This window comes from Branchiostoma lanceolatum, chromosome 6 (assembly GCF_035083965.1).
Source record: "Branchiostoma lanceolatum isolate klBraLanc5 chromosome 6, klBraLanc5.hap2, whole genome shotgun sequence".
Taxonomy (NCBI): Eukaryota; Metazoa; Chordata; class Leptocardii; order Amphioxiformes; family Branchiostomatidae; genus Branchiostoma; species Branchiostoma lanceolatum.
The window spans coordinates 16499080-16526562 of record NC_089727.1 but is presented as its reverse complement, the minus strand read 5'-3'; the positions used below and the strand labels follow the sequence as shown (position 1 = coordinate 16526562).

General features: G+C 39.9%; 1 protein-coding gene across 1 annotated transcript; it reads left to right on the top strand.

The window, feature by feature from the left end:
* The first annotated feature begins 71 nt into the window (after positions 1–71).
* LOC136436876 (delta-sarcoglycan-like) lies at positions 72–25997 on the top strand. Its single transcript, XM_066431257.1, has 8 exons — positions 72–219; positions 14043–14267; positions 14714–14815; positions 19169–19256; positions 21826–21945; positions 22327–22399; positions 22596–22719; positions 23412–25997. Exons 2-8 carry the CDS (start codon positions 14067–14069, stop codon positions 23580–23582), a joined length of 879 nt encoding a protein of 292 aa, XP_066287354.1. The 5' UTR covers positions 72–219; positions 14043–14066; the 3' UTR covers positions 23583–25997.
* The last annotated feature ends 1486 nt before the right edge of the window (positions 25998–27483 follow it).

Below are 27483 nucleotides of genomic sequence, written 5' to 3'. Positions count from 1 at the left end.
CGGTAAATTTAAAAGCCAATGATTGAAGGATATTCTGATTTTTAAGCCAATGACAGACGGCATTACATTTGCTACGTTTAGGATCACTTGGGATGTAAATCACAAACGTCTATCGGTTCAGTGCCTTTTGTTTTTCGGAGGATTTTCCCCGATTTTACCTCATTTTTGTATCACCCAGCCGGGGCGATATAAATCTACGGACTCTATACAACAAGCCAGGTAAGATCTGTACCCCAGATTTAGTACGGTTGTGTTTTTTTATGATGTGAGTTTGGAAACCGGCGCCCCAAAATGACTTCCATGTGGGGGGAATTCTCGGTATGTGAGGGCACTGTTTACCGCTTGAGTGTTCCGTTATCTTTTCCTGAACAAGTTGAATACGGGTGTGTGCTTTAGCTTTTAGTCGAGCAAACGGTCTTTTCTCCCTTCTCTAACCACAACTGTTGGTCCCCTTTCTCTGGTGTAAGCCTGGAAAAAAACCGTGTGTTGGGGACACGCGACCCAGTTGTTTGACATCACAACAAAATCTGTTCAAACATGTCTTCGACTTTTAAGACGCTTTGCCACTTTCTTGGCTGGAGATCAAGAGTATAGGTTGACGGAGAAATCCTTGAAGTCAGTCTTCCTCTATTTCCTGAGTTACCATATGCTGTTTAGCTTTAATTTCATTATTTTGGCTAACTGAATATGAGAAAGTCCTACTCTTGGACCTGGTTCAAGATCACACCACATTCCTTTCTTATCGACTGTATTTTATTTTGGGATCCCGAATCTTGATCAAACGTCCCTAATATTGGGACAGTCGCTAAGAATTTGATCTTTATCAACAACTCATTTCACTTTCATGTATGTAAATGATACTAGACTTCAAACGACAAGAAGCTTTTCACAGCTCTCAGACATAAACATTTGCTTTAGTGCAAACTACATTTAATTTAGGTCAGGGCATTTTGGATAATATTTCTGGATAAACATTTCAGTTCACTTGAATTGCCTGCCATGTGTCAGTACAAGAAACTTTCCCCCTTAGCTACGAAGGCTTTAAACCTCAGACAGAATTACGGAACACAGAATTTACGGAATTGCATACGGAAACGTACAGTAATGCCATATGTGTATCTTCTGCATGTATCATATCGTAAACTAAAGAAAGACTTAGACATAACATATTTGGCCTTTAGAATTAGAATACTTGTCACTTAGAGTAGAGTAGAGTAGCGTAGATTAGAGTAGAGTAGAGTAGACGGTAGAGTAGAGTAACTACGGGAGAACCAAGGAGAGAGTAGAGTAGCGTAGAGTACAGTAGATTAGAGTAGAGTAGATCTATTCAGCCAGGTACTACGAGGTAGGAAGTTCTCTTCCAGTTGAGGCCGCTCATCCAATAATGACTGGACTGCCATTCCAGGCTTGTAACATTTGTTTGTAAAAGATGGCTAGATAGATCCAATGTTCAAGACTTGTTTAGATTGTGATAGTTGTGTTTGCCATAAAACCCGTAGAAAACATTTCAAGATGCTCCTTACACATACTAGCTTCTGGGTGGAATGCCAGAAAGTCATGGGAATGCTCCACTCACCTAGTGGAGTGTCTGGTTTTTATACCAACAGGCAGACCCTGTTTGATTATGTCAATAACCAAAGCAGCAGGGACCCCCTACTTGTATACTTTAACCATTGCAAAATGTAGCACCAGTGGTGCTTGCACCTCTCATGGGATACTCCCACAAAAACTCAAACCTACAGCCCTTCAGAGAGTTTATAACCTTTCTGTACTCGTATTCCTTGTGGGAGAAATGATAGATGTTGCCTTCTCCTTCTTTCAAACACACCAAGATGGATTGAAATGATATCTAGGACAGGTCCCTCCTCTGCATTCCCCTATAGATACCACATCAATCTTTCAACTGGGAAGAACCAGACATCTGGAGATATTGGAGATATTATGGAGGGCCTGCATGCTCTTTTCCATAAGCCTATTTATATTTCCAGTAATTTGTAGGGAAAGCTATTTTATGATTAGTCACAAATTCATAGCGAGGCGACCAGAATTTGCATATAATTTATCGCCTTCATTGATTTTAGCGTAATACGTATGGGATTCTTCTGAATTCAGCGTTAAGCGTTTTGGGACTCCTCTATGCAGACCCTCATTATGCAAGAACCAAATATTTGTTGTTGATGTCTTGTCAGTTGGGGTACAATTATTTGTGTAGCACTGTCCGAAAGTTCATGGTCAGACTGGTAAATGAACTAGGAGAGGCCAGACCAGAGTTTGTCATGGGTCACTTCCAGTCTGCCCCAGTCACATTACTTCCACTTTGTCCCTTTTTGTAGGTCCACTAGAAGATGATGCGGAAAAGCGAAAGAACAGAAGTCCTGTTGTGTTAGTAAATCTAGACGTCTGTTGAAAACATTTCTTTGAACCACCTTTTTTCAGGGCCCTTGAAGTCCAAGTACACAGCTGGAAATGTACACTGTTTGCAGAAGAGTAGTCTTAACTCTTAAGTTAGGTCAAAATACAGCCTCCAGGCCTAGGAAGTGTTGGACAAAATATTTTCCTTGGTGAATTTGGGTTTGCATCTTTGTTAGTTCAGGAGTGAAAAATAGGGGATGCAAATATGCCCATGTTTTTACAACAAGCTTTTGTTATTAAAAGCCAGGATATTGTAATTGCTAAATGTGTTTGTGTTGATTTTCATCTTTTAAAATATAAGACCTGCTATTTATAAATCCATACATATGAAAGAAAAGTGCACAGTAATACATGTTCAGATCATGCCATTGATTGAACTAATTGATAGGCAATGCAGGGTCTTTAGCAGTTACTGCTGTTGTTCTCCTGAATGCCTCAGCAGTTTGTTTATTTGCTCAGTCTAGCTAATTGATTAGCCACAATTCAAAGCAGAGATTGGTGTGAAACTCTAGCCTTGGTTCCACAGAAAGGGATGGTAACCTTTCACACCACTGTGAGTTTTCAAAAGACCACATGTCTCAAGCCTGTTTTCAATATCTACTTCAATACAGAACAATATCAAACCATGACCCAACACATTTATACTGTTTTATAATCCAAAGGTTTTGTACGATGTACACGCATAGTGCAGCGTTGTTTTGACATTTTAGTGGTGACTCAGACCTCCACTAAAAAAAAATGGATCGGATGAAACATTTATCGCGATAGAATCAATCCAATCGCAATTAATTTTTGCGTTCACACTGCTCTTCGCCAAGTGAATTAAAGTATGCCGTGATTCGAGTGCGATTGAAGCACGCTGCGTTTCACAGAAGTATCGCTCGTTAAAGGTCATAGGTTGAGGTCAAAGGTTCGGCATTGTTTCGCTTCAAAATGACGGGAGTTCACCAATTTTTGATGATTTTGTATCTCTGGAGAATGTTCTGTAGCCATAGAAGGGAACGCTATCGGCGGGCTATGATCGCAAGAAGGCGTGGATATAAACAATCCGATCTTGGGAACATCAATCGTGATCGGGAGCGTTTACACTGCAAAAATCAATCGCGATAATACTTTTAATTCTATTAAACCTTTTGAATGTAAACGGGGTCTCAGTTACACTAGACCTTGCACCAAGGCATGCAACTTTGAAATGCAGCTGGCTCAAATTTACCAGTAAAGTTCATCCTAGTTCCACAGGTTAACACTTCATTGACCATACACATTCCTCAGCCCTGGTACCTTGCCACTTTGGATCACAGTCAGGTCTCCTTGGCACAGGTAATTTTGTCAGCAGGAGACCAATTCATGGGGATAGCTGTGAACGGAAGTGTTGTCACCTTGGTGATAACTGCAATTGTATACTGGTATTAATCATTATCATCACACTAATAATGTCATCATTCTTCTACAGAATCTTGTGTGAATTCATTACGGGCCTGGTGTCAAAAGTGTGAATGCGTTAGACGAGAGCTTCCACTGTCAAAGGAAAGGAAAGTGATCTCGAACCAGTTTAGCTCAAATGAACTCAATAAACAGATGAGCTAATCTTCCACTGGTCGTGACAGAGAAGACAGACGCTATGTACTGAGTATTTACAGGTTCATTGCACTGGGGAAATTCCCCTAGCTCTTTTTGACAAGCACAGTGAACAGTACTAGTGGTCCACGACCCTTTCCGGTAGTGTGCATGTAGGGTTCAAGCGACACAGCCGGTATCGAACCCCCGGCTTCTACTAAGTTCTAGTTCCAGAGGTAAGATCGCTAACCACTGGACTACGCACGCTACACTGTCTATGCTGTTTCTACCAGTGAATCCTCCTTCCTTACAGAAGAGGTATGTGTACATAGCAAACTGCTTCAGATGATAAGAAGGCTGCCCCTCTTTATTGGAGGCTTGTTTATCTGAAGTCAACAGGTCACTAATCAGTAATTGAGTGTGGATGATCCTCCTCCCAAACTAGGTCATACAGCATTATGTTACAGTATGATGTTTAATGAACATAAACTGTTCATCCTTTTCACAGAGCTAAAGCTGAAGTTTACAAAATGTACTTGGTGAATTAGTCATTCTTTGTGTATTGATACAACATGATTTCTAGACTTGATTTGAGACAAAGCTGGGGTAGTCACAGATAACAGACAGCTTCTTATCACTACAGTCAAACCTGTCTATAGCGGTCACTCAAGGGACTGGCCAAAACTGGCCGCTAAAGACAGGTGGCCCCTATGGAGAAAATGTTGATTAATTGACCACGAGTGACACATGTTTTCAGTACCCACTGAGATACATTTATTCACCGTACAGTACACATGTAAACAGGTAAGGCACATTTTAGAAGTTCGATTGTTGTTCTTTTACTCCTATTTAGTTAAGAACAAAATACATGTTGCTCAGTTGTCACTTACTGTTCGTTTTCGACTGTTTTCAAACATAAAATCGTGGCGACAATTTTCCTCTTGATGCGTTGGTTCGGTTCCCGCGTGGCTTGTGTTGATCAGCATCTACCATTATGCTAATAGGGTACTCAGAAGAAGGTCGCTCTTTTGAGGGCTTTTTGTCTTTTCAGAAAATTGCAACAGCCCAAATTTTACATCATAGTAATATTATCCACATTCATTTTGAAGCTTTTGGTTTAGTAATTACCCTCAGTGATACTTTGCAGCAAAATAAATTTAGTATATTATACCTCCGTAACAGTGGTGTCTTCCGTTGACCTTTATGCTGCTACCAATCCAGTTTGTATCAGCGCCATTTTGAAAATTGCGTGAAACACGTTTTGAGCACAATATTTGAAAGAATTCCCGGTGAAAACGGAAATAGGGCCGGCATTCAAACATTTCGCGAACTTACCGCATCAGGTATATGTGTGGGTTGTATTTTCCAAAAAGCTGTCGTAATATTTGTCCTGTCGAAATGCACAGAAATGGTCAATTTTACCTCGATGTACAAACGCTTGCCATGTGAAGAAAATTATTCTTGACTTCGCGTCAACCTCCTTGGTCAAACCATGGATTTTCTAGCAAAGATAAAACATTCTGGTTTTCTTTATTATGATCCTATCCAGTTGAGTCCATATAAATTTGATAACTGCGTGAAAAAATGAAGATTTTGAACCAGGCGTGCGGTGGCTATGCTATGCGGCTTCTCCCGGCGCGCCGTGACCGTTATCGACAGTGTTACTGTACTCGCGGGACCGAAAATCGTCTGGCCGCGACCGCGTTGGACAGGTGGCCGCTATAGCCTAATTCTTAATGCTTATGTCAATGGGAAAAATCCAAGGGACCGACAAAAAGTGACCACTATGGGCAAGTGGCCGCTATGCAAAGGTGACCGCTAATAAAGGTTTGACTGTATCTGTTATCTCTCCCAGGTTGTACTTTCACAGTTTACTTCCCTTTCTTCCTTTTGATCACTAAAACTGGGTCATTTAAAGTTAAACAAGAGAAATCTTGTTACAACACACCGGTAGATATAGGAGATAGTACATTTTTAGGAAAATGAAATGCAAAAGAAAATATGGTTGCAGCAGTTGTAGTAGGTTTATGAAAACCTGGCCATAATATAGTAATATTTACATGTACCTTGTTAATGTTATACATACATGTAGGTTTGAAACAGGCACATAAGACATGTTTGTGTACTAGTACAATTTCAATTTTCTAACATGTTTTGATTCCCTTCCCCATGATGAAATAACAAAGGAAGTCAAGTCAAGTCAAAGCCTTTATTTTACTTCGAATGCTTGTTCGGCCATGATATGGCCGCTTTTCGACAAGGTCGAAGTGAAACGGAGGGGCAGGAGTCACGGTACAAAGATGAAGAGATGGCATTGGACTGTCAGACTTGATACATGCATATATACAGTTGATAAGTTAGTACCCTGTGGGTGATAGTACAAGCACAGAATGTACACATGTACTTGTAAGGCATTGGCATGCCTCTAAGTTGAATACTGGGAATACTGAAGCATATCTTGTGACAGCAAGAAGGGTGATGTGGGACAAAAGGGCGTGGCTCCAACATTTCAGCCTACACAAGTTCCATGCCAAGATGAACTGCTATGAATCATGAGTCATGTGACTAATTACAGGTTTGCGTAGCAAAACTATTCTCCGAGCAGAGGCTTCGATCGAGAGGGGTACAGCTTTGTCCAGGATTTCTATCATCCCTCTCGCGAGAGGAGAGGGACGTTAGAAATCCCAGACAAAACTACCCCTCTCTATCGAAGCCTCTGCTTGGAGAATATAGCAAAACCTTTGTTGGATACGTTGGCATGTGTGGTGACCGCCATCTTGATTTTGTGACGTCACACGGTAGCCATACCATTTTTGTGAGGGGTGTTTTCTGGGGTCGCTAGCGTTCTCTCTATTTTTAACAAAGCGGCACACAACTATCACACATTCAACTCAAATAAAAAGAGAAAATCAATGCCGATTCATATTTCTAAAAAGACCCCGTAATCGCTAAACTAAGGCGCAGTTTACATTACGTTTTTCGCGTCAGCGGCGAAATTTCCCGCTGTCGGGAGGCCGCTGTCGCGACGTCTCTAGACACACCGCCCGGAAATCTGACAGACACCTGCGGTGCTTGCATTTCGCCATCTTGTAGAAAGTATCGGGCGTAAGCATAACAAAAGCAAGAAACAAAATTGTATGATTGTACAACGGTAGACGGCGTCTCCCCGCCCGTATTAAACTACAATGCAAAGCCTTGTTTATGTGTAGATATTCCATGCTCATCACTCGTAAATGTGGGGAGGGGGGCACAAGTACGATAAATATATCCGCGGGGAAATGAATGCACGGCACAAAAGTCGCCGCGGATCCCGCGAATCTCTCTCTCTATATATATATACCGGGGATCTAAGTAGACTTACAGTATGCTAATCAACGCGTGCTTTATGCTAATCGCCGAAACCCCGACTCCCGCTGACGCGAGCCCGACGTATTCTGTTTGGACGGAGTTTGAAGTTGACGGGGACTCCCGCTGTGCTGACGGGCGACGGCTTCGAAGCTGACGGGAGAAAATTTTTTGACAGCGGGACTACGTCGACGGGAATTGTCTTTACACGGGGTTCCCGCTGTCGCCAGTGGCGCTGACGCCAGTGGCGCTGACGGCAAAAGTATAATGTAAAGAGAGCCTAACATAGCAAACCTGAAGTATATGTGGCACAAATACTAAGTCTAGTCTCTAATGTTTTTTAGGCCTGTAGATTCAAACCATGTCCCTAGTGAGTTTCCCCATCTGGGACACCATGTTTGTTGTCACCATCATCAAGACGTCCCAGTAACTAGGTCTGGTAGGCCTCAGGAGGATAGTGAGTTCCACAGACATCTTGCTACAGTCCTTTCACAGCTGACCTACTGTGACCCCTTCCCAACAGACTCTCTTGTACGAGGGTCTGCATGCCCTTTTTCGTTAAGCGTTACGAGCGATTTTAATTCACCGTTAATCGTTACCGGCCGCCCTGAATTTGCCGTTAAGCGTTATCGGTATATTAATCGTGAAGCGTTACCGGTCGTTTTAATTCCTCGTTAAGCGTTATTTGTCATCCTGAATTCAACGTTAAGCGTTATTGAGTTATTCCTCGTTACGCAGGAAAAAGCATTTCAGTGGGTCAAGATTTCAAAATTTTCTCCAGGGAGCACACGGCTCCGGCGAAAATATGTCGGTAGGGCGCCCCCAGCCACCGACAAAATTTCAAGCTGAAACACTTCAGATCTATTTTTCACTCTACCAGCAAAGCTTTCTCCTCAAAATTCAGGAAATTAAGCGTTTCGCAGTTCAAGATTTTAAAATTTTCCCCGGGTGCATGCCGGGCCTCTGTCGAAAAATATTGACAGGAGGGCGTCGACCCCCAAAACTCAAGCTGAAGCTCGTCTGTATTTTTTCACAAACAGAGATAACTTACATTACCAGTAATATTTGCCCATCGAAATGCAAGAAATAGCATTTCAGGGTGTCAAGAATTTTCCCCGGGAGCATGTCGCAGCTCTGGCGAGGTCTGGAGGGTGTGACGCCCCTCAAAAATCAAGCTGAAACTCTTCTTTTTTTTTTTTCCAAATAGAGATATCATATAACTTAGCTTACCCTTCAGCAAAATCCCCCCTTCAGTCAGAATGCAGGAAATAGTGTTTCAGAGGGTCAAGATTTCCAAATTTTCGTCGCGCCTTCGGCGCTCTTCATCGTGATCATGAACATTTCGTCCCACCAATACGAAATTTCCTGTCGCCGCCGAATTTAAAGGGTTCAGAGCAGGCATGCGAAAATGGCATAGCGTAATAGGTCTCTTGCCACAAGATCAGGACGACTAGTGGCAAAAAAACTTGTCTTCAGGGGTATCTCATGTTCTAAAAATGCTGAATTTACCGTTAAGCGTTATCGGCCGGCCTGAATTTACCGTTAAGCGTTATCGGCTGGCCTGAATTTACCGTTAAGCGTTGCCAGGATCCCCCCATGCAGACCCTCTTGTACTAGTGTTCAGGCTTGAGTGAATAATAAGTGATCTGGCAACTGGAAATGAATACTTGAATTCTACAGCTGACCTGCAGGATTTGTGCTTGCAGGTATCAAATGCTAGATTGATTGTTTGTATTGGCAGTATATTGGGAACACCTGCATTGCCACTGTTACTTGCAATTAGTGCTTTGGAAGAATTTGCATTCAAGTTATCAAAAAGCAACAATAATAATATAATGGAGTAAAGACCAACTTATGATACTTCAGACTACAGTGCATGTGTAACGTTTTGTCTAGCAGTCCTTATAATTATATGATGCAAGTTTTACCAATACAGTCCAGTTATCACAAAAGATTTACTTATGTAGGTTGCAAAGGCTGTGTTAGTCAAAGTCTCATTACATGTATGGTGTCAAAATGACTAAGAAAAACAGTTTTCTAATCCAGACTGATATTCAAATTGACAACAGTATCATGCATTCCAGGAGTCCTACATGTAGTTCTAAATTGTTAGATCTGTTTCACATTATCGTGGTGAAATACATCTCAGTTTTCAAGGTAATGAGTTACATAGGTGTTACAGTTGACTGAAAAGCCAGATTTCAATATGAAAAAATCTTAATAATAATAATACCTTTATTGCAAGTTCATGCCCAAAGGCTAATTGCAGACAAACAAGTACATGGAGATACATGGAAATCGAAATTGTTATCTAGTCTACTGTGAAAGGTCTATAATGTATATTTATATATGCAGTTCCCTTCTTAGCCAGGCCACCACAATTGCTTTATGTAAGAACCTGAAGTGTGAGAGTACTTCAAATCTACAGAGTAATTGAGGAATGTAAAATCAAAACCAACTTTGGATATATACAACATTCAGATTGGTATTTACCCCGAAGTGCACCCCCAAGAACTAACTCCAATCAGCACAGATCTGATCAGTTAAACATTTCCAGCTGATCTCTGCATGTGCCTGACTTTCACAACCATCACAGTTCTAGTTGTGTTTATTGGCAATTGGTTGAGCCCAGCGGGAAAGTCTACAACTAGCACTAGCACGTCACTTGTGGTTTTTCCCTCTTAATTTTCTTTCTTACTGTCCTGTCCGTGTGGTGTAGAGGTCTACACACTCTGCCTCTCACCACATCTGGTTCAAATTCCGTGGAGCCAGCGGCCCGAGTTTGCGCCCGTTCCTGGACACGACTGGAAAAGATGCGCATCGTCCTATCGGATGGGGACGTAAAGCCGGCGGCCCCGTGTATGAGGGAGCTTTAGGGCTCCAAACCTCTGCACGTAAAAGAACCCAGCACACTTATCGAAAGGGTAGGGGTGACCCGGTGTGATTGGTAAAAAACACGTGAGCCGTAGCGAAGCCGCATTGCACTACGAGCTGAAAAAAGCGTCATGCTTCGTGCTGAGTCTGGCGTTCGACCGCTTTACCTTTACTTTTTTACTGCATGGTCCCTCTCTGCCAAGGACTTACTTTGCACCCATTCATACATGTACCTGGATCTGGGAATCGGGATTCGCCTAGGCATGTAGGTTGATCTGGTCCTGGAATCCAATCCTATTATAGCTCTGAATCTCCTCTCGACATGGGAGCTATACAGGGCTGTCTCCAGCTTTAATTTTCTTTTCCGTCGCTCTCAATATTTGAGGGCCAATGTTTTGATTTTCGTTGTTGAATCTGTCATCTTAAGCGTACAAAAATGCATTTTTATCAATATCATGCCATTCTTGGGACGGACAAGGTGAAATCTTTTTCCTCCCCAACAAGCAAATTTCCGTCCTGGGACGGAGGGACGGGTCTTAGAGACAGCTCTGGAGCTATAATAGGTCTGGATTCCAGGCTAGAACTTAGAAGCCTTTATGAATGGTCCAATTTATGAATCCTGGTATGAACAGGGACTAAAACTACCGAAGCACTTCTCCTCCCAAGTTGTTGACCCAAAACACAAAACACTTTCTTCAATGTTTCACTGTAATAAACGCTGCAAATGTTTTCAGTTAACAAAATTGTGAACACAGGCACAACATGTCTATTGCCTGGCAACGTACGTCTCAAATGTCTAAAGAGTAGACATTACCTGGTAAAAGATAGGTTAACTAATTCAAACTTACAGCTAGATTTTCCAGTAGCCTTAAGACTTACACCCACCCAAAATCTACACCTTGAAGTGTTTATACCAGGTGGTAGTCTGGTATATAGCAGACCACTAGTTAGTATGCAGGCAGTGACTTCACTGAGGAAGTGATAGGAAAACCACCCTTAGGTTTTGCGAGGGCTGCTCGTAAAATTTTCATGAGGAAAAGAAGGTTGGGGTGTCAAGTTGAAACGTTTCGTAGCCAAGTTTGAACAGTCATGTAGCATGACATCATCTCACATTGCTGGTTTTCTAGAAGGGTGAGCTGTCTATTTTTCTTGACGAGTTTCTCTTTTTGTATTTACATCATGTGCAAATCTATATGATACCAATCAGTATCACTTTTCATGATGATATCCCTTTTCATGATGATTGATAAATGTCAATAAAGTCTGAAAAACTACCGTAAATCACTTAAATATAGCGGCAGGAAAATATAGCGTTTGGGGGAAAATGGAGTAGGTCAAGGCACTTGATTTTAACAGTGGGAACAAACATTACTGTCTCAAATATTAGGGATCAAATATTAGCAATAATGAAATTTTAGCTGTTGACTAGTGACCGTTAAATCAGCTAAGATTAAGTTACACTTACAGTTAATAAATGAAGAATTACGGTATATTTTTTAGTATGGTACGACTTTTCTGTAAATGTTTTTGCCATATGTATATCAATAGCTCCACACCCCAATTCAACTTGACCTTAGTTCCCTACAAATACCAAGTTCATGACTATGCCATGTGGAAAAGATTTGTCTTGCTGACAAGCTTAAAGGCTGGGGGGGCTAAAAGATGCCTAGTTCGTTTAGGTCAGGCCAAGTGTCTGATTTCTGTCCGCCAGATCTTGGCCAGGAATTTTAAACAAACTGCTGCAAACTCAGTTGGTCTTTTAGATGTTTACAAATTACATACTGTTAGGTTATTTCATTGGCACCTTCAAGCACTCACTCACACATTCTCATACTGTAATAAAAAGTTTAGAAAAGCTTTATTGTTATTATTAACATCATTAGTACATTACAAACTACATGTGGGTATAGATCACATGAAGCAGAATTTAGATTTCTGGTTTAAATGAAGTGGAATTTTGATTTCGGGTTCAAACTACAGAACTATGACATGGCTGTATTTATGTTTTAAACTTGTATAATGCCTAAATGCATTAGCAACTTGATACCTCCAAATCTGTATTGATATTAGCTGGTTTGTTTGTGATACATCACTTGAATATTAATTTCATCATGGGGTAAACTTGAACTAGTGTTGAACAGGGTCTTATATCCCATCATTGACATCCAAGCTCCCATCATTATAATGCCAAGGAAAAGCTATAGACACAATCCCTTTTCTTTTTCAGACAAAGAGTTGAAAAGGCCTTTTATCAGCCCTTTGTTGAGCCATTTTCACAGTAGTTTTTGTGCCTTTGTAAGCAGTTGCCACTGAAGCAAACTCTCACAGCGGGAGAGTCTAGTTAGAAGAGTGATGTATTCACTTGGTTCAAGTTGAGCAGTGTTTCCCTGGACACACAGTTGTGATACTATAGGCATCTCTACTGCTGAAAAGAGTTATGGTGCTTGAAAATATGGTCTAGTTGTAAGAGAGCTTATAGGGTCATACTGTGACAATGAGTTTGATAAGAATAGAGGAGTGAAAATGTAACAATACGACAATGGAGTTTCCATGGAACATGCAGTGAACTGTTAATAGATTGAGAAAAAAGACAGCTTTCCCTACCCTTTCTTTTGTAGAATGTATTGATTGTGGTATAATAGCACACATGCTAGGAGAATGATTCTAGTTTGGCAATCGCCTAGTTATTTTGCTTCGTTCTTACTCAAAAGAGCATTGGGGAAGGGGCACGGTGACTTAAAAACGTTGACTTGATTCTTCAAATTCATGATCAAGCTGGATGAAACCTGGTAAATCAAGGTTAGTTACAGAAATCTCTAAAAATTAGTAAAATTGCATTTGTTCAATGGCTTGGAGATATTTGAGCGTTCTTCTGTTTCTAAAAGCATATAAGAGGTCCTGCATGCCCTTTTCCGTTGAGCGCTATTTAATTCACCGTTAATCGTTGCCGGCCCACTCTAATTCAACGTTAAACGTTATTGATATATTAATCGTGAAGCGTTACTGGTCGTTTCAATTCTACGTAACGCGTTAATTGTCATTCTGAATTCAACGTTAGCGTTATTGAGTTATTCCTCGTTACGGAAATAGCATTTCAGAGGGTCGAGATTTCAAAATTTTCCGGGGAAGTGAAAAACGTTATCGGCCAGCCTGAATTTGCCGTTAAGCGTTGCCAGGACCCCCCCATGCAGACCCTCATATAAACCCAGAATCTTTGGAATAACTAGGTCAAGCATGGTGGACTGCTACTGTCCATTGAAGGAGAAAATGGCTCTGGGGTTTGTTACTGTAGAACAAGTGTCTAGACTAGTAAACAGAGATTGTAACAGTAGAAGAAATGGCTGGACTTGTAAACACTGGTGATAAACTGTGAAGGATCAACATTTGGTCTGCTAACAAGAGAGTGGAGTGAGTTAAGCATGGGGGTTCCGTTTTAGTTTATGTACTTGTAGTAGTGGTCTTGAAGTTATGTACAGGTACTATTACCCTATAGTTTTTATGACTCAAGATATGTAGAATTAGCCTCAAGCTCTACAGTACTGTGTATGTGTACGTTTTGGTTGAATTTGATTGTAACAAAGCTTGTTCTTACTCTCAAAAGTTCAATGTCACAGGAAATAGTGTAATCAGGTAAAATGGAAATTGCCAGTGAACTTCATAAAGTTGTGAAAAGTATGTAGACTCTAAAACCTGTATTTTTGAATAGAATAAAATAAAAATAAAACCTGTATAAGCAACTTTCGGTTCATGTCCATGCATAGAAAATAGAGAAATTGTGTTGCATTTTGTATGGCAGTTCAGAAAGTATGTGTGTACATTTGTGTACTGAAAGTTTTTACAATGTTGTTGTGCAGGTAGGTGCTACCAAGCAATAAAACATGGCAAGAGGAGGGGCGGCGAACGCTTCCTACGCAGTCAACGGCACTCCGTCCAGACCGCAGCAACAGATGTCGTACCGGATCGGTATCTACGGCTGGAGGAAGCGATGCCTGTACCTCTTCATCCTGCTCCTCATGGTCATCATCGTTATCAACCTGGCCCTGACGATATGGATCCTCAAAGTGCTGAATTTCAACATTGTGAGTAACATATACGAGTGTTTTCCAGTTTTGATTAAGTTCGCAGCTTCTACATTGTGTTTTCAAGCTCTGATGAAATTTTCAACTTCAATATTTCTAGTAACGTTCTGAGTGTTTTCAACAGGGCTCTAGTCCAGTCATTCGATCATCATACGGAATTTTTAGGGAAAATCTTTAAGACCTTTCTGCAAGGATGTAAAAATTTCCAGATTCAAAATAAAATGACGGAAATTTGCACACAATGAAGGGGGGGGAATGATACGTTGTAGGATTTATGAGAATTGGGATGACATAAAAAATTTCAAACTGGCTGGTTCCCTGGTTGTCAAGCTTTGATAAGAGTTTTAATACTGCATTTTTAAAATGTAAAATATATTATGATTTTGAGATGTTTTCAGAAGGAATGTTATTAATAACACAACTGATATTGTACATGTTGTCTGTAGGATGGCATGGGAAAGCTCCGCATCTTGGACAAAGGACTCAGGCTAGAGGGAGAGTCTGAGTTCCTCAAACCGCTGTACGCCGCAGAAGTCCGATCAAGAACGGTAAGTCATCGAAAACTTGCGGAGAATCCTTTCAAGTAGCGACTTTGTGTGTTTTGGCTAATATAAGTTAGGCAACAGAATCTTTAAGTTGACAAAGGCAGTTGCCTTGTAGAAAAAGAAGAAGTTGCATGTTTGGAAATGTCATATAGTGATATACAGTTATGTAGGAGTACCTTTTAAAAGCGGTTCACAAACAACTTGCAAAACTATCCTTACTTCAGTAGTGCTCTTCTTTCTTCTGAAAAGTATTACATCACATCCAGGGGTGTCAAAGAATTCATAAGAATTTTACAGAATTCATACGAGTTTTATGGAATTCATACGAGTTTAACGGAAAACATACGATCCATTACCAGAAACATATGAATTTTACGGAATACATACGATCCATTACGCAGAAACATACAAGTTTTACGGAATACATACGATCCATTTCGCGGAATACATACGATCCTTACTAATTTATTGGCAATCGCGCTAGCACCGAATCTAGCTTTGCCTGGTCCTCCTAGTTGGTCTAAGCCTACACCAGTCTTAAACTAGTGCAGCTTGAGATTTTTAGAGTTTATCCGGATCGGATACGTCATTAAGCTCTTAAAAGGCAAGATATCGTACGAAGAACTGGTTATCCCAAGTCCGCCATCTTGAATTTGGCGGTCATGTCATGTGACCCAACAAATAGTAAGGATCGTATGTATTCAGCGTAATGGATGGTATGAATTCTGTAAAATTCGTATGTTTCTTAGTAATGGATCGTATGTTAAACCGGATAGTGAGTGAGTGAGTGATGTATTCCGTAAAATTTGTATGTTTCTCGTAATGGATTGTATGTATTCCGTAAAACTCGTATGAATTCTGTAAAATTCGTATGAATTCTTTGGCACCCCTGACACTGTGGCTAGTTTTCTATGTTGTATACAGTAATACAAGAAGAGTTACAGATATCTGTGTAACTTCATCTTGTCCATTGCCTGAAGGCCCCATATATACTCTGACTACCATGATGTGTTTGATCCAATACAGATGTTAGTGTGGCAGGTAACTTGACCTGTAGGTTACTAGAAGAATTCAGAGCGACACTGTATCTCCTCTCCTGTAATATCTTATTTGATAGTTGACTATGTATGTATACAAACAGTGTGATTACCCCATTGGGGACTGCTTTGATTTAATGGCAAAAGCAGAAAGGTCTGAGCTAAAGGCTGGCTTGGCTTACCTGGTAATTGAAACCCCAGATTTAAACTCTCAAAGATACTAGTAACAAGTTGTTTAAGGTATTGTTGAAGAGTGGCTGAGGAATTTTGGGATGTTTTTGAAAAAACCCTTTCTTAAGCTTTATAAATGTTCCTCAACCTTGATTTTTTTCAGGTAGTACCTTATAAATATACTTATACTATATAGCAAGGTGATGATTTATGCAAATTAGTATGATGTCATGATTACGTCATCAAGATTTATAAGGCCATGCCCATTATTTAGAAAAAAGGCTCTCCTTGGCTTGTGCTTCGATTGTTATTAATATAACTTTGCAGGAATGTTCAAAGTCATGATAGTCATACTTAAAGAATGACGCGTGCCTACGAGTATATTTTGAAATATCAATTTTTGGCGAATTATTTTTTTGTTATGAAACAAAAAAAATTTGCTTAAATCATACCAATTTGCATAAATCATCACCTTGCTATAAGGTACTACCTGAAAAAAATTTAAGGTTGAGGAAGGTTTATAAAGCTTAAGAAAGGTTTTTTTCAAAACATCCCAAAATTCCTCAGCCACCCTTCAACAATACCTTAAATTGACATCTATCAACATGTATGTTACCAAAAACCTAAACAGCAACATCTTTGTTTCATGGTTTGATGATGTCTCAGCTTGTATCTTGTTCACACCTGGAGCTTGTCCAGCATACCAAAATGCTTTTGGGTCGTGTATTTATCACCAGGATGGTTGACTCTGACCTTCAGTAGCTTGGCTACAGTCCAGGGACGCTCTCTTGGGTCCTCAGACTGTGAACAGACACTATCAAACCGTTTATTTTATCATCCTGTACTAGAATGCAAGAAAAAAAATCATAACACATATAAGTTACACCTTGTCATGTGTGTCCTGCCCTTCTTGAAACATGGTAGCCCGTATTTGGCCTAAGAACCTAAAGGTCAAGTTGTATTCCTTGGGGATTGGAATGGATTTTATCCAAGTCTAGTACATGTGCCAAGGATCTGTCTGCTGTACTAGAAAATAACAAATGTTTCTGAAAGACTTTTAACAGATCACAAAAGCAGCCTTGTCCTGAGTTATAATGTCTGTGATTAGGCCACACCAATTTAATTTCTTGGTTTACACTTAACGGATTTGGAAAAAAAAATTTTAGAAAAAAAAAAGCCTTCTGTTTTCATGAATTTTTTTTTTCTAAAAATTTTTTTTTTTTTGAAAATAAAATCTGTTAACCAAGAAATTAAATTGGTGTGGCCTTACTGTAACAGTGTTGTTTGTTGGAAGTCAAGGTTACAAGACTCTATAGGATTCTCCATGTCAGTGGGAACAGCTGGGTCCCATGTAGTTGTTGAGTGGCAGTGATAGGAGAGACTTGTGGCTGTGCCAAGAGTGGGAGTTCAGGGCTTGGTCCCGGTGGAGAGATCAAATGTCTGGCAAAATCTGAACCCTTAGTTGATGTCTATGCCATTCCTAAGGCCACACCATTTTAATTTCTTGGTTAACGGATTTTTTTTAAATTTTAGCAACAAAAAAAATCATGAAAACAGAAGGCTGGGGTGAAAACTTGCACCTGACCCTGTTCACTCCCTAATACTGTGTGCATCAAAGTAAAGACTTTCCTCTGAGATTCTGTTTTCCTGTTGATTTTCCAACCTAGCATTTTAAATTCCGTTAACCAAGAAATTAAAATGGTGTGGCCTAAGGCATGAATGCATTACTTGAAGCATTTCTGCAGTTCAAAGACTAACTTATGCAGGGTTTTTGGTGGGGTCCAAATTAGACACCCACACAGAGTTATCTTGAATGTGTTCTTGCAACTGTATCTAGAGTCTGGCATTTTTTAGCTAAGCTGGTATCACAGCTGTCAGGGCAAAGAATGCAGTTCAATCACAACATTTTCTGATATTCTCTGGAAGGCATGTCATATGAAGTATGTAGGTCAAAGGCTTGTCACTTTACGTGGATCCATTTCTATCATGTTCCAATATTGAATGCTGAAACGGCTAGCTATGGTATTCTGACTAGTTTTAGGGTTATCTAAACATCCTACAGTAGCAGATTGAAGGGTTTAAACTATAAATTCACCTCTGTTGGAAGTTTACAAGTTCATGTGCCAAGTTTCCTTCAGGGATGCTCCTCAATTTGTTCCAAGAAAATAGACGTTAGTCAAAGACATGGCCTGTGTAACTTTCAGAAGCAACTAAAGACCTGCATTTATTTTTAAAGGGGTGAAAGAGAAGCCTGGCGTGAGAATTTTGTAATGTCTGGCTGTCGTTTGTACCGCATAGTATGTTAGGCAGAGTTGATAAGGGGCAGAATGACGCCAGTAGGAGCTCAAGTTGCCAGGATATAAGGCGTTAGCGTAAACCCTGTTCTGATAAAACAGGATTTAGCATCGGCAGGCACAAGTGAAAGACGGATTCTGAATGGCTAGTCTTCAACTTTGATTTTTTTTCTCTCCATCTCATTGTTTTGAAACCCATGTTGTTAATTTCCATTGTTAAATTTGTCATTTTAATCTCAATAATACATTTTTATTTTTTTGGTCAGAAGGGGTGAAATTTTTGTCCGTCCCAACAAGCAGATTTCTATTCTGGGACATGCACCCAGACGTTGTGCCCTTTGGGAAGGCACACATTTCCCATGTCCTAAGCCCAGCAGTAGGGTTTGGGTTGGCCTTAGGAAGGGCATCCAGCCGTAAAAACTCTTGCTACAAAAAAGGACTTGCACTTGATGAGGAGTTCTGGGGCTTCCCCATCCATGTGCAAGCACGTCTAACCCCCAGATGATGGGGAACAAAAGACGTTAAATTGGATAGAGAGAGAGAGAGAGAGAGAGAGAAGAGAGAGAATAAGGGCGGTTCCTGGAGACAGCCCTGCATACAATGTGGAAGGGAGTTACTGAGGGTAGATAGTTATACTGTAGTCTGTATAACACAAACTCCAGCTGTCCAGGGGTTTCTGTCCCCTCCCCGCGTCGGCAAGGCGGTTACAGGGTAGCAAGCCGTTACAGGAGGCTTGATTGAAATCAGGCTAGTTATAATGATACGGTACTTAAAGTAATTTTTCTACAAAATCTGGTAGAAAATTGTCTGAAGAATTTGAAACATCATACATGTATGTCGCCCTTACCTTACAGAACCAACCTCTAGTCCTGGAGTCGGCCAGAAATGTGACCATGAATGCCAGGAACCAGAATGGGGATGTGACTGGCAGACTGGTTGTGGGTAAGAACAACACATCTATGATATTATGGTCATACATATTTGTTTTAGTAAAACATGTCTGTACCTTGAATAAAAAAAGAGTCTTTTTATATTCCCCTTCCAGTGGGAAGGGGGATATACTGTTTTTGCTTGCCTGTTCTTCTTCTTCTTTCTTCTTCTTTCTTCTTCTTCTTCTGCCAAAAACCAAGTAGATGTGCGGTGGTAGCTCTACTAATGGTATTGCAGCAAGTTATATGTACCTTATGTTACAATGTACGGATGTTATATTTGAGATGTAGGTACCTATAGGAAAGGTGAATACACCTGACAATAAATTATGCTAATGAGGACATCATTTGCATAATTTATGCAAAAACTTGTATTGCGTTTACAGTAAAAGCTGCAGATGTCATATTTGAGATGTAGATAAATTTAGGAAAGGTAAACACACCTGACCATGAATTATGCTAATGAGGACCTCATTTGCATAATTTATGCAGAAACGTGTATTTCCCTTACCGTAAAAGCTACAGATGTCATATTTGAGATGTAGGTATATTTAGGACAGGTGAACACACCTGGACATAAATTATGCTAATGAGGACCTCATTTGCATAATTTATGCAAAAACTTGTATTGCGTTTACAGTAAAAGCTGCAGATGTCATATTTGAGATGTAGATAAATTTAGGAAAGGTAAACACACCTGACCATGAATTATGCTAATGAGGACCTCATTTGCATAATTTATGCAGAAACGTGTATTTCCCTTACCGTAAAAGCTACAGATGTCATATTTGAGATGTAGGTATATTTAGGACAGGTGAACACACCTGGACATAAATTATGCTAATGAGGACCTCATTTGCATAATTTATGCAGAAACGTGTATTTCCCTTACCGTAAAAGCTACAGATGTCATATTTGAGATGTAGGTATATTTAGGACAGGTGAACACACCTGGACATAAATTATGCTAATGAGGACCTCATTTGCATAATGTATGTATATCCCTTACCGTAAAGACTACGGATGGCATATTTCAGATGTAGGTACCTTACAGAGAGGTGAACACACCTGGACATAAATTATGCTAATGAGGACATCATTTGCATAATTTATGCAAAAACTTGTATTGCGTTTACAGTAAAAGCTGCAGATGTCATATTTGAGATGTAGATAAATTTAGGAAAGGTAAACACACCTGACCATGAATTATGCTAATGAGGACCTCATTTGCATAATTTATGCAGAAACGTGTATTTCCCTTACCGTAAAAGCTACAGATGTCATATTTGAGATGTAGGTATATTTAGGACAGGTGAACACACCTGGACATAAATTATGCTAATGAGGACCTCATTTGCATAATTTATGCAAAAACCTGTATTTCCCTTACCGTAAAAGCTACAGATGTCATATTTGAGATGTAGGTATATTTAGGACAGGTGAACACACCTGGACATAAATTATGCTAATGAGGACCTCATTTGCATAATGTATGTATATCCCTTACCGTAAAGACTACGGATGGCATATTTCAGATGTAGGTACCTTAAAGAGAGGTCAACACACCTGTACATAAATTATGCTAATGCAGACCTCATTTGCATAATGTATGTATATCCCTTACCATAAAGACTACGGATGGCATATTTCAGATGTAGGTACCTTTAGGAGAGGTGAACACACCTGTACATAAATTATGCTAATGCAGACCTCATTTGCATAATTTATGCATGAACTTGTTTTTCCCTTACTGTAAAGGCTACGGATGAGATGCAGGTACCTTTAGGAAAGGTCAGAAAACCTGGCCATAAATTATGCTAATGAGTGCATTATGCATAATTTATGCATATCCCTAACCATAAAAGCTACGGATGTCATATTTGAGATGTAGGTACCTTTAGGAAAGGCCGAACACACCTGGCCATAAATTATGCTAATGCCGACCTACTTTGCATAATTTATGCAGAAACTTCGTCATATCCTTACAGTCAATGCTAAGGACGTCATATTTGAGGTGTAGGTAATGGGAGGGGAATATTCTGCATTTTCCCGAAAATGTTGCCATTCTAGTTACACAACCAAGTCTTAGAGATTTATTCCACCAACGTTTCGGTGACCATCTGTCAACTTCTCCAAGGCAATTCTGACTGGTTCACATAGCAATGCATGGGATGCAATCCCAAACGCAAAGTATTTACATATGTACAATCACAGGGGATGACATCACTATGCAGTCCCAAATGTACAGAAGTGTAACACATACACAACTATCGATCAAAAAACAATGCAACGATTATCATCTATTTCATCAATCTCTTGGTTGTGTAAAAAGAGTCACTTTTATTCAGTGACTTACCAACCTGATGAAACTATTCATGGATGTCTGTGTACCTTTCTTTAGAACTTGGACTTCGTATTGATTTTTGTGTGATTGTAATTCTTTTGACGTCACACAAAAAATTTATTCTAAATCTCTCCAAAAAAAAATTGGATTTAGCTATGTTTTAAACAGAAACATGTACATTTCACAACGAAAATTCATGGTATGATAGAGCTGACATATTTTGTGATGTTTTTGCTAGGTGCCAATGACGTGGTTGCCACAAATGACCAGTTTCAAGTGGATGATAACAATGGAAAGATGCTGTTCTATGCTGACACCAATGAAGTGGTGGTAGGAGCTGACAGACTCAGAGTCACAGGTGAGTTACTGGCTGGGCCATACTTTCTATTTCGTCCTGCCAATTTTTCAATCGGTCTTTCTTTCTTGCCTTTAATGCCCATGGTCATGATGATGACCATTTTGGCATGTTGGGAAAGTCGTGTAAAGTGCCTTTCCTAAGGGCGCAAGATCGGTGACACGGCAGGATTCGAACCCGGGACCCCTTGGTTCTGAGCGGAACACGTTGCCGTTGCGCCACACGACCCCACTTGAAGTCTTGAAGCTTCTTTTTTCAAGCACATTTTGTCAAGTACAGAATATTATCTATTTCACATGTATAAAGCCTTTGCCAATGAAGGTAAAAACACAGTTTTTGTTGTCAAACAGATACTTACTATTTCTCTAATTGTTTTTTTTACAGGAGAGCAAGGGGCAGTCTTTGCAGGCTCAGTGCAGACCCCACATGTTAGAGCAGAACCGTTTGAACCCCTTAAGTAAGTATTAACTTTATGTTTTACGTAGACAAATGGCTAGTAACTGTTTTATGACATACATATACTAGTAGTTAGCATTCTCAAACACTGCCTCCTGTTGGTGCAGTGAAGTACTGCAGCTGTAGGTTTCAGCTATGACAAATACACCTCTCCTGTGAAAGTCTAATTTTGTCACTGACCTTTAACCTTCTGCTAGGCTAGAGTCGACCACCAGGTCCCTGTATGTGGAGGCTCCCGAGGGGGTAACCATGGAGGCAGAGGGGGGAGGTTTCTCCACGACCTGTCGTACCGACCTCAAACTCACGTCCAGCCAGGGAAAGGTACTTGTTCTATTTCCACAGTTCGAAACATTGCTCCAAAAGTTCCATCTTAGACCACTATAGATATATGGTATTTACATTATACGACAGGAAATACCACATGCATATGCAGGTTAGCACAGGTAGAGTTGTGTATGTACATACGTATTTCTGATGTCTGCCAGCACTGGGCCATGTACTGGGTCTATAGTGCATGTTGATTCTTATTTGCTGCATTGACTGTTACCACCTACATTTGTATCTACATGAAGTGTAAAAGAAATAATGGCAATGGTTTCTAAACAGTTTCCATTGTGATGCCTACTTCCGAATTTCACAGAGGTGAAGGTACAAATAAAATTTGTATGGTGCCGGACTGCCGGTAATTTTCAATGTTACCTGCACCAATACAGGTATGCAGAAAAAGCATTTTGAGCCCTGTATATTATCGATACAATAGTGGGTCCTTATGTTGAGGTGGTCACTTGTAGTACAGGTTTGACTGTGTTTACAGTATGTTATACGTTATGTCATACCTGTGTCGTGATAATGTTTGATACGAATGTTCTGGACCGGGTGATATTTTAGGTTATCACACAGGCTTCTGCTGCTTCCATAGATTTCAGTCGTACGGTATTGAGAAATATGCTGCGTATATACTGGGTCCTTTTTTTATAGATTTTTCAAATTTCCCTTTTCCTTCCCCCTCCAAGATTGTGTTGGATGCTGGTAACATCCACCTACAGAACATCCCGGAGAGCAGGCCGCTCGGATCGGGTCAACAGCTGAACAACGTCTACGAACTCTGCACGTGTCCCGACGGGAAACTCTTCCTCGCCGTTCCGACATCCGGCTGCGAAGTGAACGCTGGAATCTGCAGCTAGTGGCGGAAGAGTAGCCTCTACCAGGCCTCGCGGATGGCTGGAAAAATAATAGAAATTGGCCAAATAGAGTGAATAGTATATGCTAAGGAAGTCGGCTACGGAGAGAGGGTCCAATATGCCATTCAGAGCGTCAAACTGTACCCCTATAGCAGACTAACTCTTGTTGCATGTTATCCGTCTATTTGGTCAATTTCTACTCTTTCGAGCCGCCTCTGGGGCCTGGTACAGGCTAGAGGAAGAGAAAAATGCTTCTCATTCTATTAACATGTATTTACATTGCATCAAGTTAAAGTGATTTTAACTTTAAACTCTCTATATGTGGTTTTCTGCTATTCTGCCTTAGATTTTATCCTTTGATGACTTTACATCCAAGTAATGATGTAAAACACTTGGCCAAGTAGTGCCTTTTGAACCATCTGACCCATTACGGTGTGTTTTTAATCTGCTCCAAGCTAAAATTGTCAGCTCGTGTTTTTACTCGATCCATGTACATGCATTTTATGATGTGTAGAGAATGTTCACAGTTTCTTGATCTTCAAGAATTTAGGACATTTGGGAGAAACGTCACAAATAAGTGTAGACTAAGCTTTATAGCCCCCACAACCACATTCTCAAACATATATTCTAGTTATTTGTAAATGTCATTTAATGTTTTATAGTTTAATCTTTCTTACATAATACGAAAGCCATTGTTCGCATCATTTCAGTGCCAAAAGTGCTCTTTGTAGTTTTTAGTCAGTATTTACAATATTATGGTTATTGTATTATAAGCTGAAAAATATATGTTGCAGTTATTGTCCCTAGAATTAATTGAGTAGACAAGCTTAGAAACAACCTTTGTTTTGATTTTAAACCGTCGTAGTATGATTTTATCTGTTGATGTTTTGTTTTTCAAATCTAATATTTCTGAATAGTAAAAAGTTTTGGTATTATGCATGAACAATCAATGACACTTGTGCTAGTTGGTTAAAGGGGGGGGGGGAGTTGACCATGTCATTTACAACAGTTACTGAAGCATTGCAATGCATAGTGAGCAATAGGAACTGTTTTTGTCCACATTTGATACAGAAAATATTACAAGTTTGTACTTTAAAGTAGACATAAGATTGACGCATGTTTTCTGAAACTATGAAATATTACTCTCCGAGGCCAAGCAGAGGTTTTTGATGTGTCAAGGCGTTTTGTCTGGCTTTCTATTTTGTCCACTGGCGACAGAAAAAAAACAAAATAGAAATCCCGACAAAACACCTAAAAACATGTCAAAAACCAGCCAAAGCCCGACCTCTGCTTGGAGAGTAATTTTTTACAGTTAAATCCTGTGCCTTCAGTTATACATACAGGGGCAACAATTTAAGCACTGCATACTTTTGTAGTTAAGTAAAACGAAGTGAGCTGAAATATCACAATTTTTAGCACAACCTGTACATTATCTGGGTTTTTAAGACATTTTACAATATAGTTAAGGGACAAAATTTGGGGGATTTTTTAACGGAAGACTTTTTAAAGCAAAATGGCTTAAGCCTCATGATCATGATGCATTGTAAAGTTGTCTAAATTTGATAAAGGATAATAGTTCTTAACTTTTGTAGTTTTTTACCATTTTAGAATCTTAGATGTACAGTGGTATACACTTCTCCAACTACATGCCTACAATCTCAGCATTTCAAACTAGGCCAAAGTTGATAATGAAATTGTGAGTCTTGTTTTGTACCATTTTAGACACCTGTAGATATGACATGATGTTCAAGTTACACTTGTATAAAGATGTGTCACTGTATGGATAAGATTGTTGAAGTGACCTTCAAATCAATATTGTTCCCTCTAATCTCTCTCTCTCCTTTACTGTATTATAAGCTTTAAGAAGAACCTTTGAGAACAGTTAGTATAGGGATGGCAAAATGAATATCACTCAAATTTATCGTTTTCATAAATTTGGAGCTGTAACTTAATGTAGAAATGACAGACCGTTCAGTTTCCTCTGGAAGAAAAAAAAGTACTTATTTAATGTACTTGTTAAAGGTATGTCACAATGTCATAGTAACAATATGACATTTTTGTTGTTGTCAACTAAATGAGTACTATTTAGTCTGAAGTACAACACAAATATAGAAATGCATATTGTGCTTCCTTAGCTTGGGCATTGTATTTGATAAAGAGAAAGTTATATCACGGCCTGTCACACATTTCAGAATTTCATATAAAGGAGAAGCATTCTTAATGCACAGTAGAAGTTGTAGTTGTAACTTGCCATACATGTATCCATATTACATTGTATACTATACACTTATATTTGTGTTTTTGTAGTTAATGCACTCCTTACTGTGTTTTGGTTTGATATACACATACCCAGTCAAATGTAATTTGGTGCTATGAAAGTGCACAATCTCGCTGAGTAAATTGTCTTACACGTCTGTATACATTTGTGTCGTGTCTTCCTTTTTACAGGTTTGCGTAGCAAAACCTTTGTTGGATCCGTTGGCATGTGTGGTGGCCGCCATCTTGATTTTGTGACTTTACAGGCTAGCCATACCATTTCATTGGGAGGGGTGTTTTTGGGGTCGCTAGCGTCTATTTTTAACAAATCGGCACACAACTATCACACATTCAAATCAAATAAAACGAAAAATTCAATATTTATAAAAATTCCCCATAATCGCTAAACTAACATATCAAACCTGAAGTATATGAAGCACAAATACTTAACTCTAGTTTACACATGTGTTAGTATTCTAAAAAATGTTATTTTGCTTGATACTCCCTTGTTTGTTTGTCTTAGGTCATGTTAGAACCTTGTTTGTAAAACATGATAACTGTGGAATCGACAGTTTGTATCCTTCCTCGTCCGTCCCGTGATAAGGTCTTGAAAGGAACGGGACACCTGTTTGACCTAGCCTCCGTTGAAGGCTTCTCCCACCGGCGATTTTTCAACTTATCGGGCCAGATTCTTTGGCTGGGCACCGTATCTGCTTGGAGACCGTATCTTGTTACCTTGGATCCCAAGCAGATACGGGGCCTCAAGCAGATACGGTCTCAAAGCAGATACGGCCCCCCTGCCAAAGAGTCTGGCCCGATAAGTTGAAAAATCACCGGTGGGAGAAGCCTGCAACGGATGCTATGTTTGACCAGTATAGTCTGGGCCAGGGGTTGAACTATCGGGGTCGAGGGTACTGTTTGTAGTTCAGGACCTATTTTACGTGGTAACTATTACCAGAGAGAATCCTTTGAATGTCTAACTCCAGAATTACAGACACAGTAGCATTATTGCGTATTCTCTTTGCTCTTATTCTTAATCAACTCTCGCAAATAATGGTGGGTTTGGAAAATACCCTTGGACTACTCTATATCTAAGGTCGAAATCAGAAGGCTCAAGAGTTAACATGCAATTGCATATACAGTAGTTATGTTTGATCAACAGAAGTGTTGTTGACGGTGGTTTGGACTATTCTCCAAGCAGAGGTTTCGGTCGAGTGGGGTAGGAGTGTCCGGGATTTTTTCTTCGCGAAGGAAGAGGAACGTAAAAAAATCCCGGACACTCCTACCCCACTCGACCGAAACCTCTGCTTGGAGAATAGGTATGGACAGGATCCAATAAGGAAGGAAGTTCCAAAATTCAGAACATATTTCTCTACGTCATGAGTAACTGCCAACACAACTTTAGATGGTAAAGTTAGCGAGCTTGAAATAAACTCCTTATTTGTTCATTTATTTGTTTTACAAGGGTGCTTTCTCTTCTCATTGGCTGGGCCCTGTTTGATTTAAAATAATACAAAAGGGATGATTATGATATTACTCAACAGTAACAGTCGGGCCAGGTATTAGTGTACGTGTACGTAAACTGCGACATCTTGAAACAATTGATTTCCTGGTTATCCAAGAAGTCCATAAGTAGTATTGTCTAGTG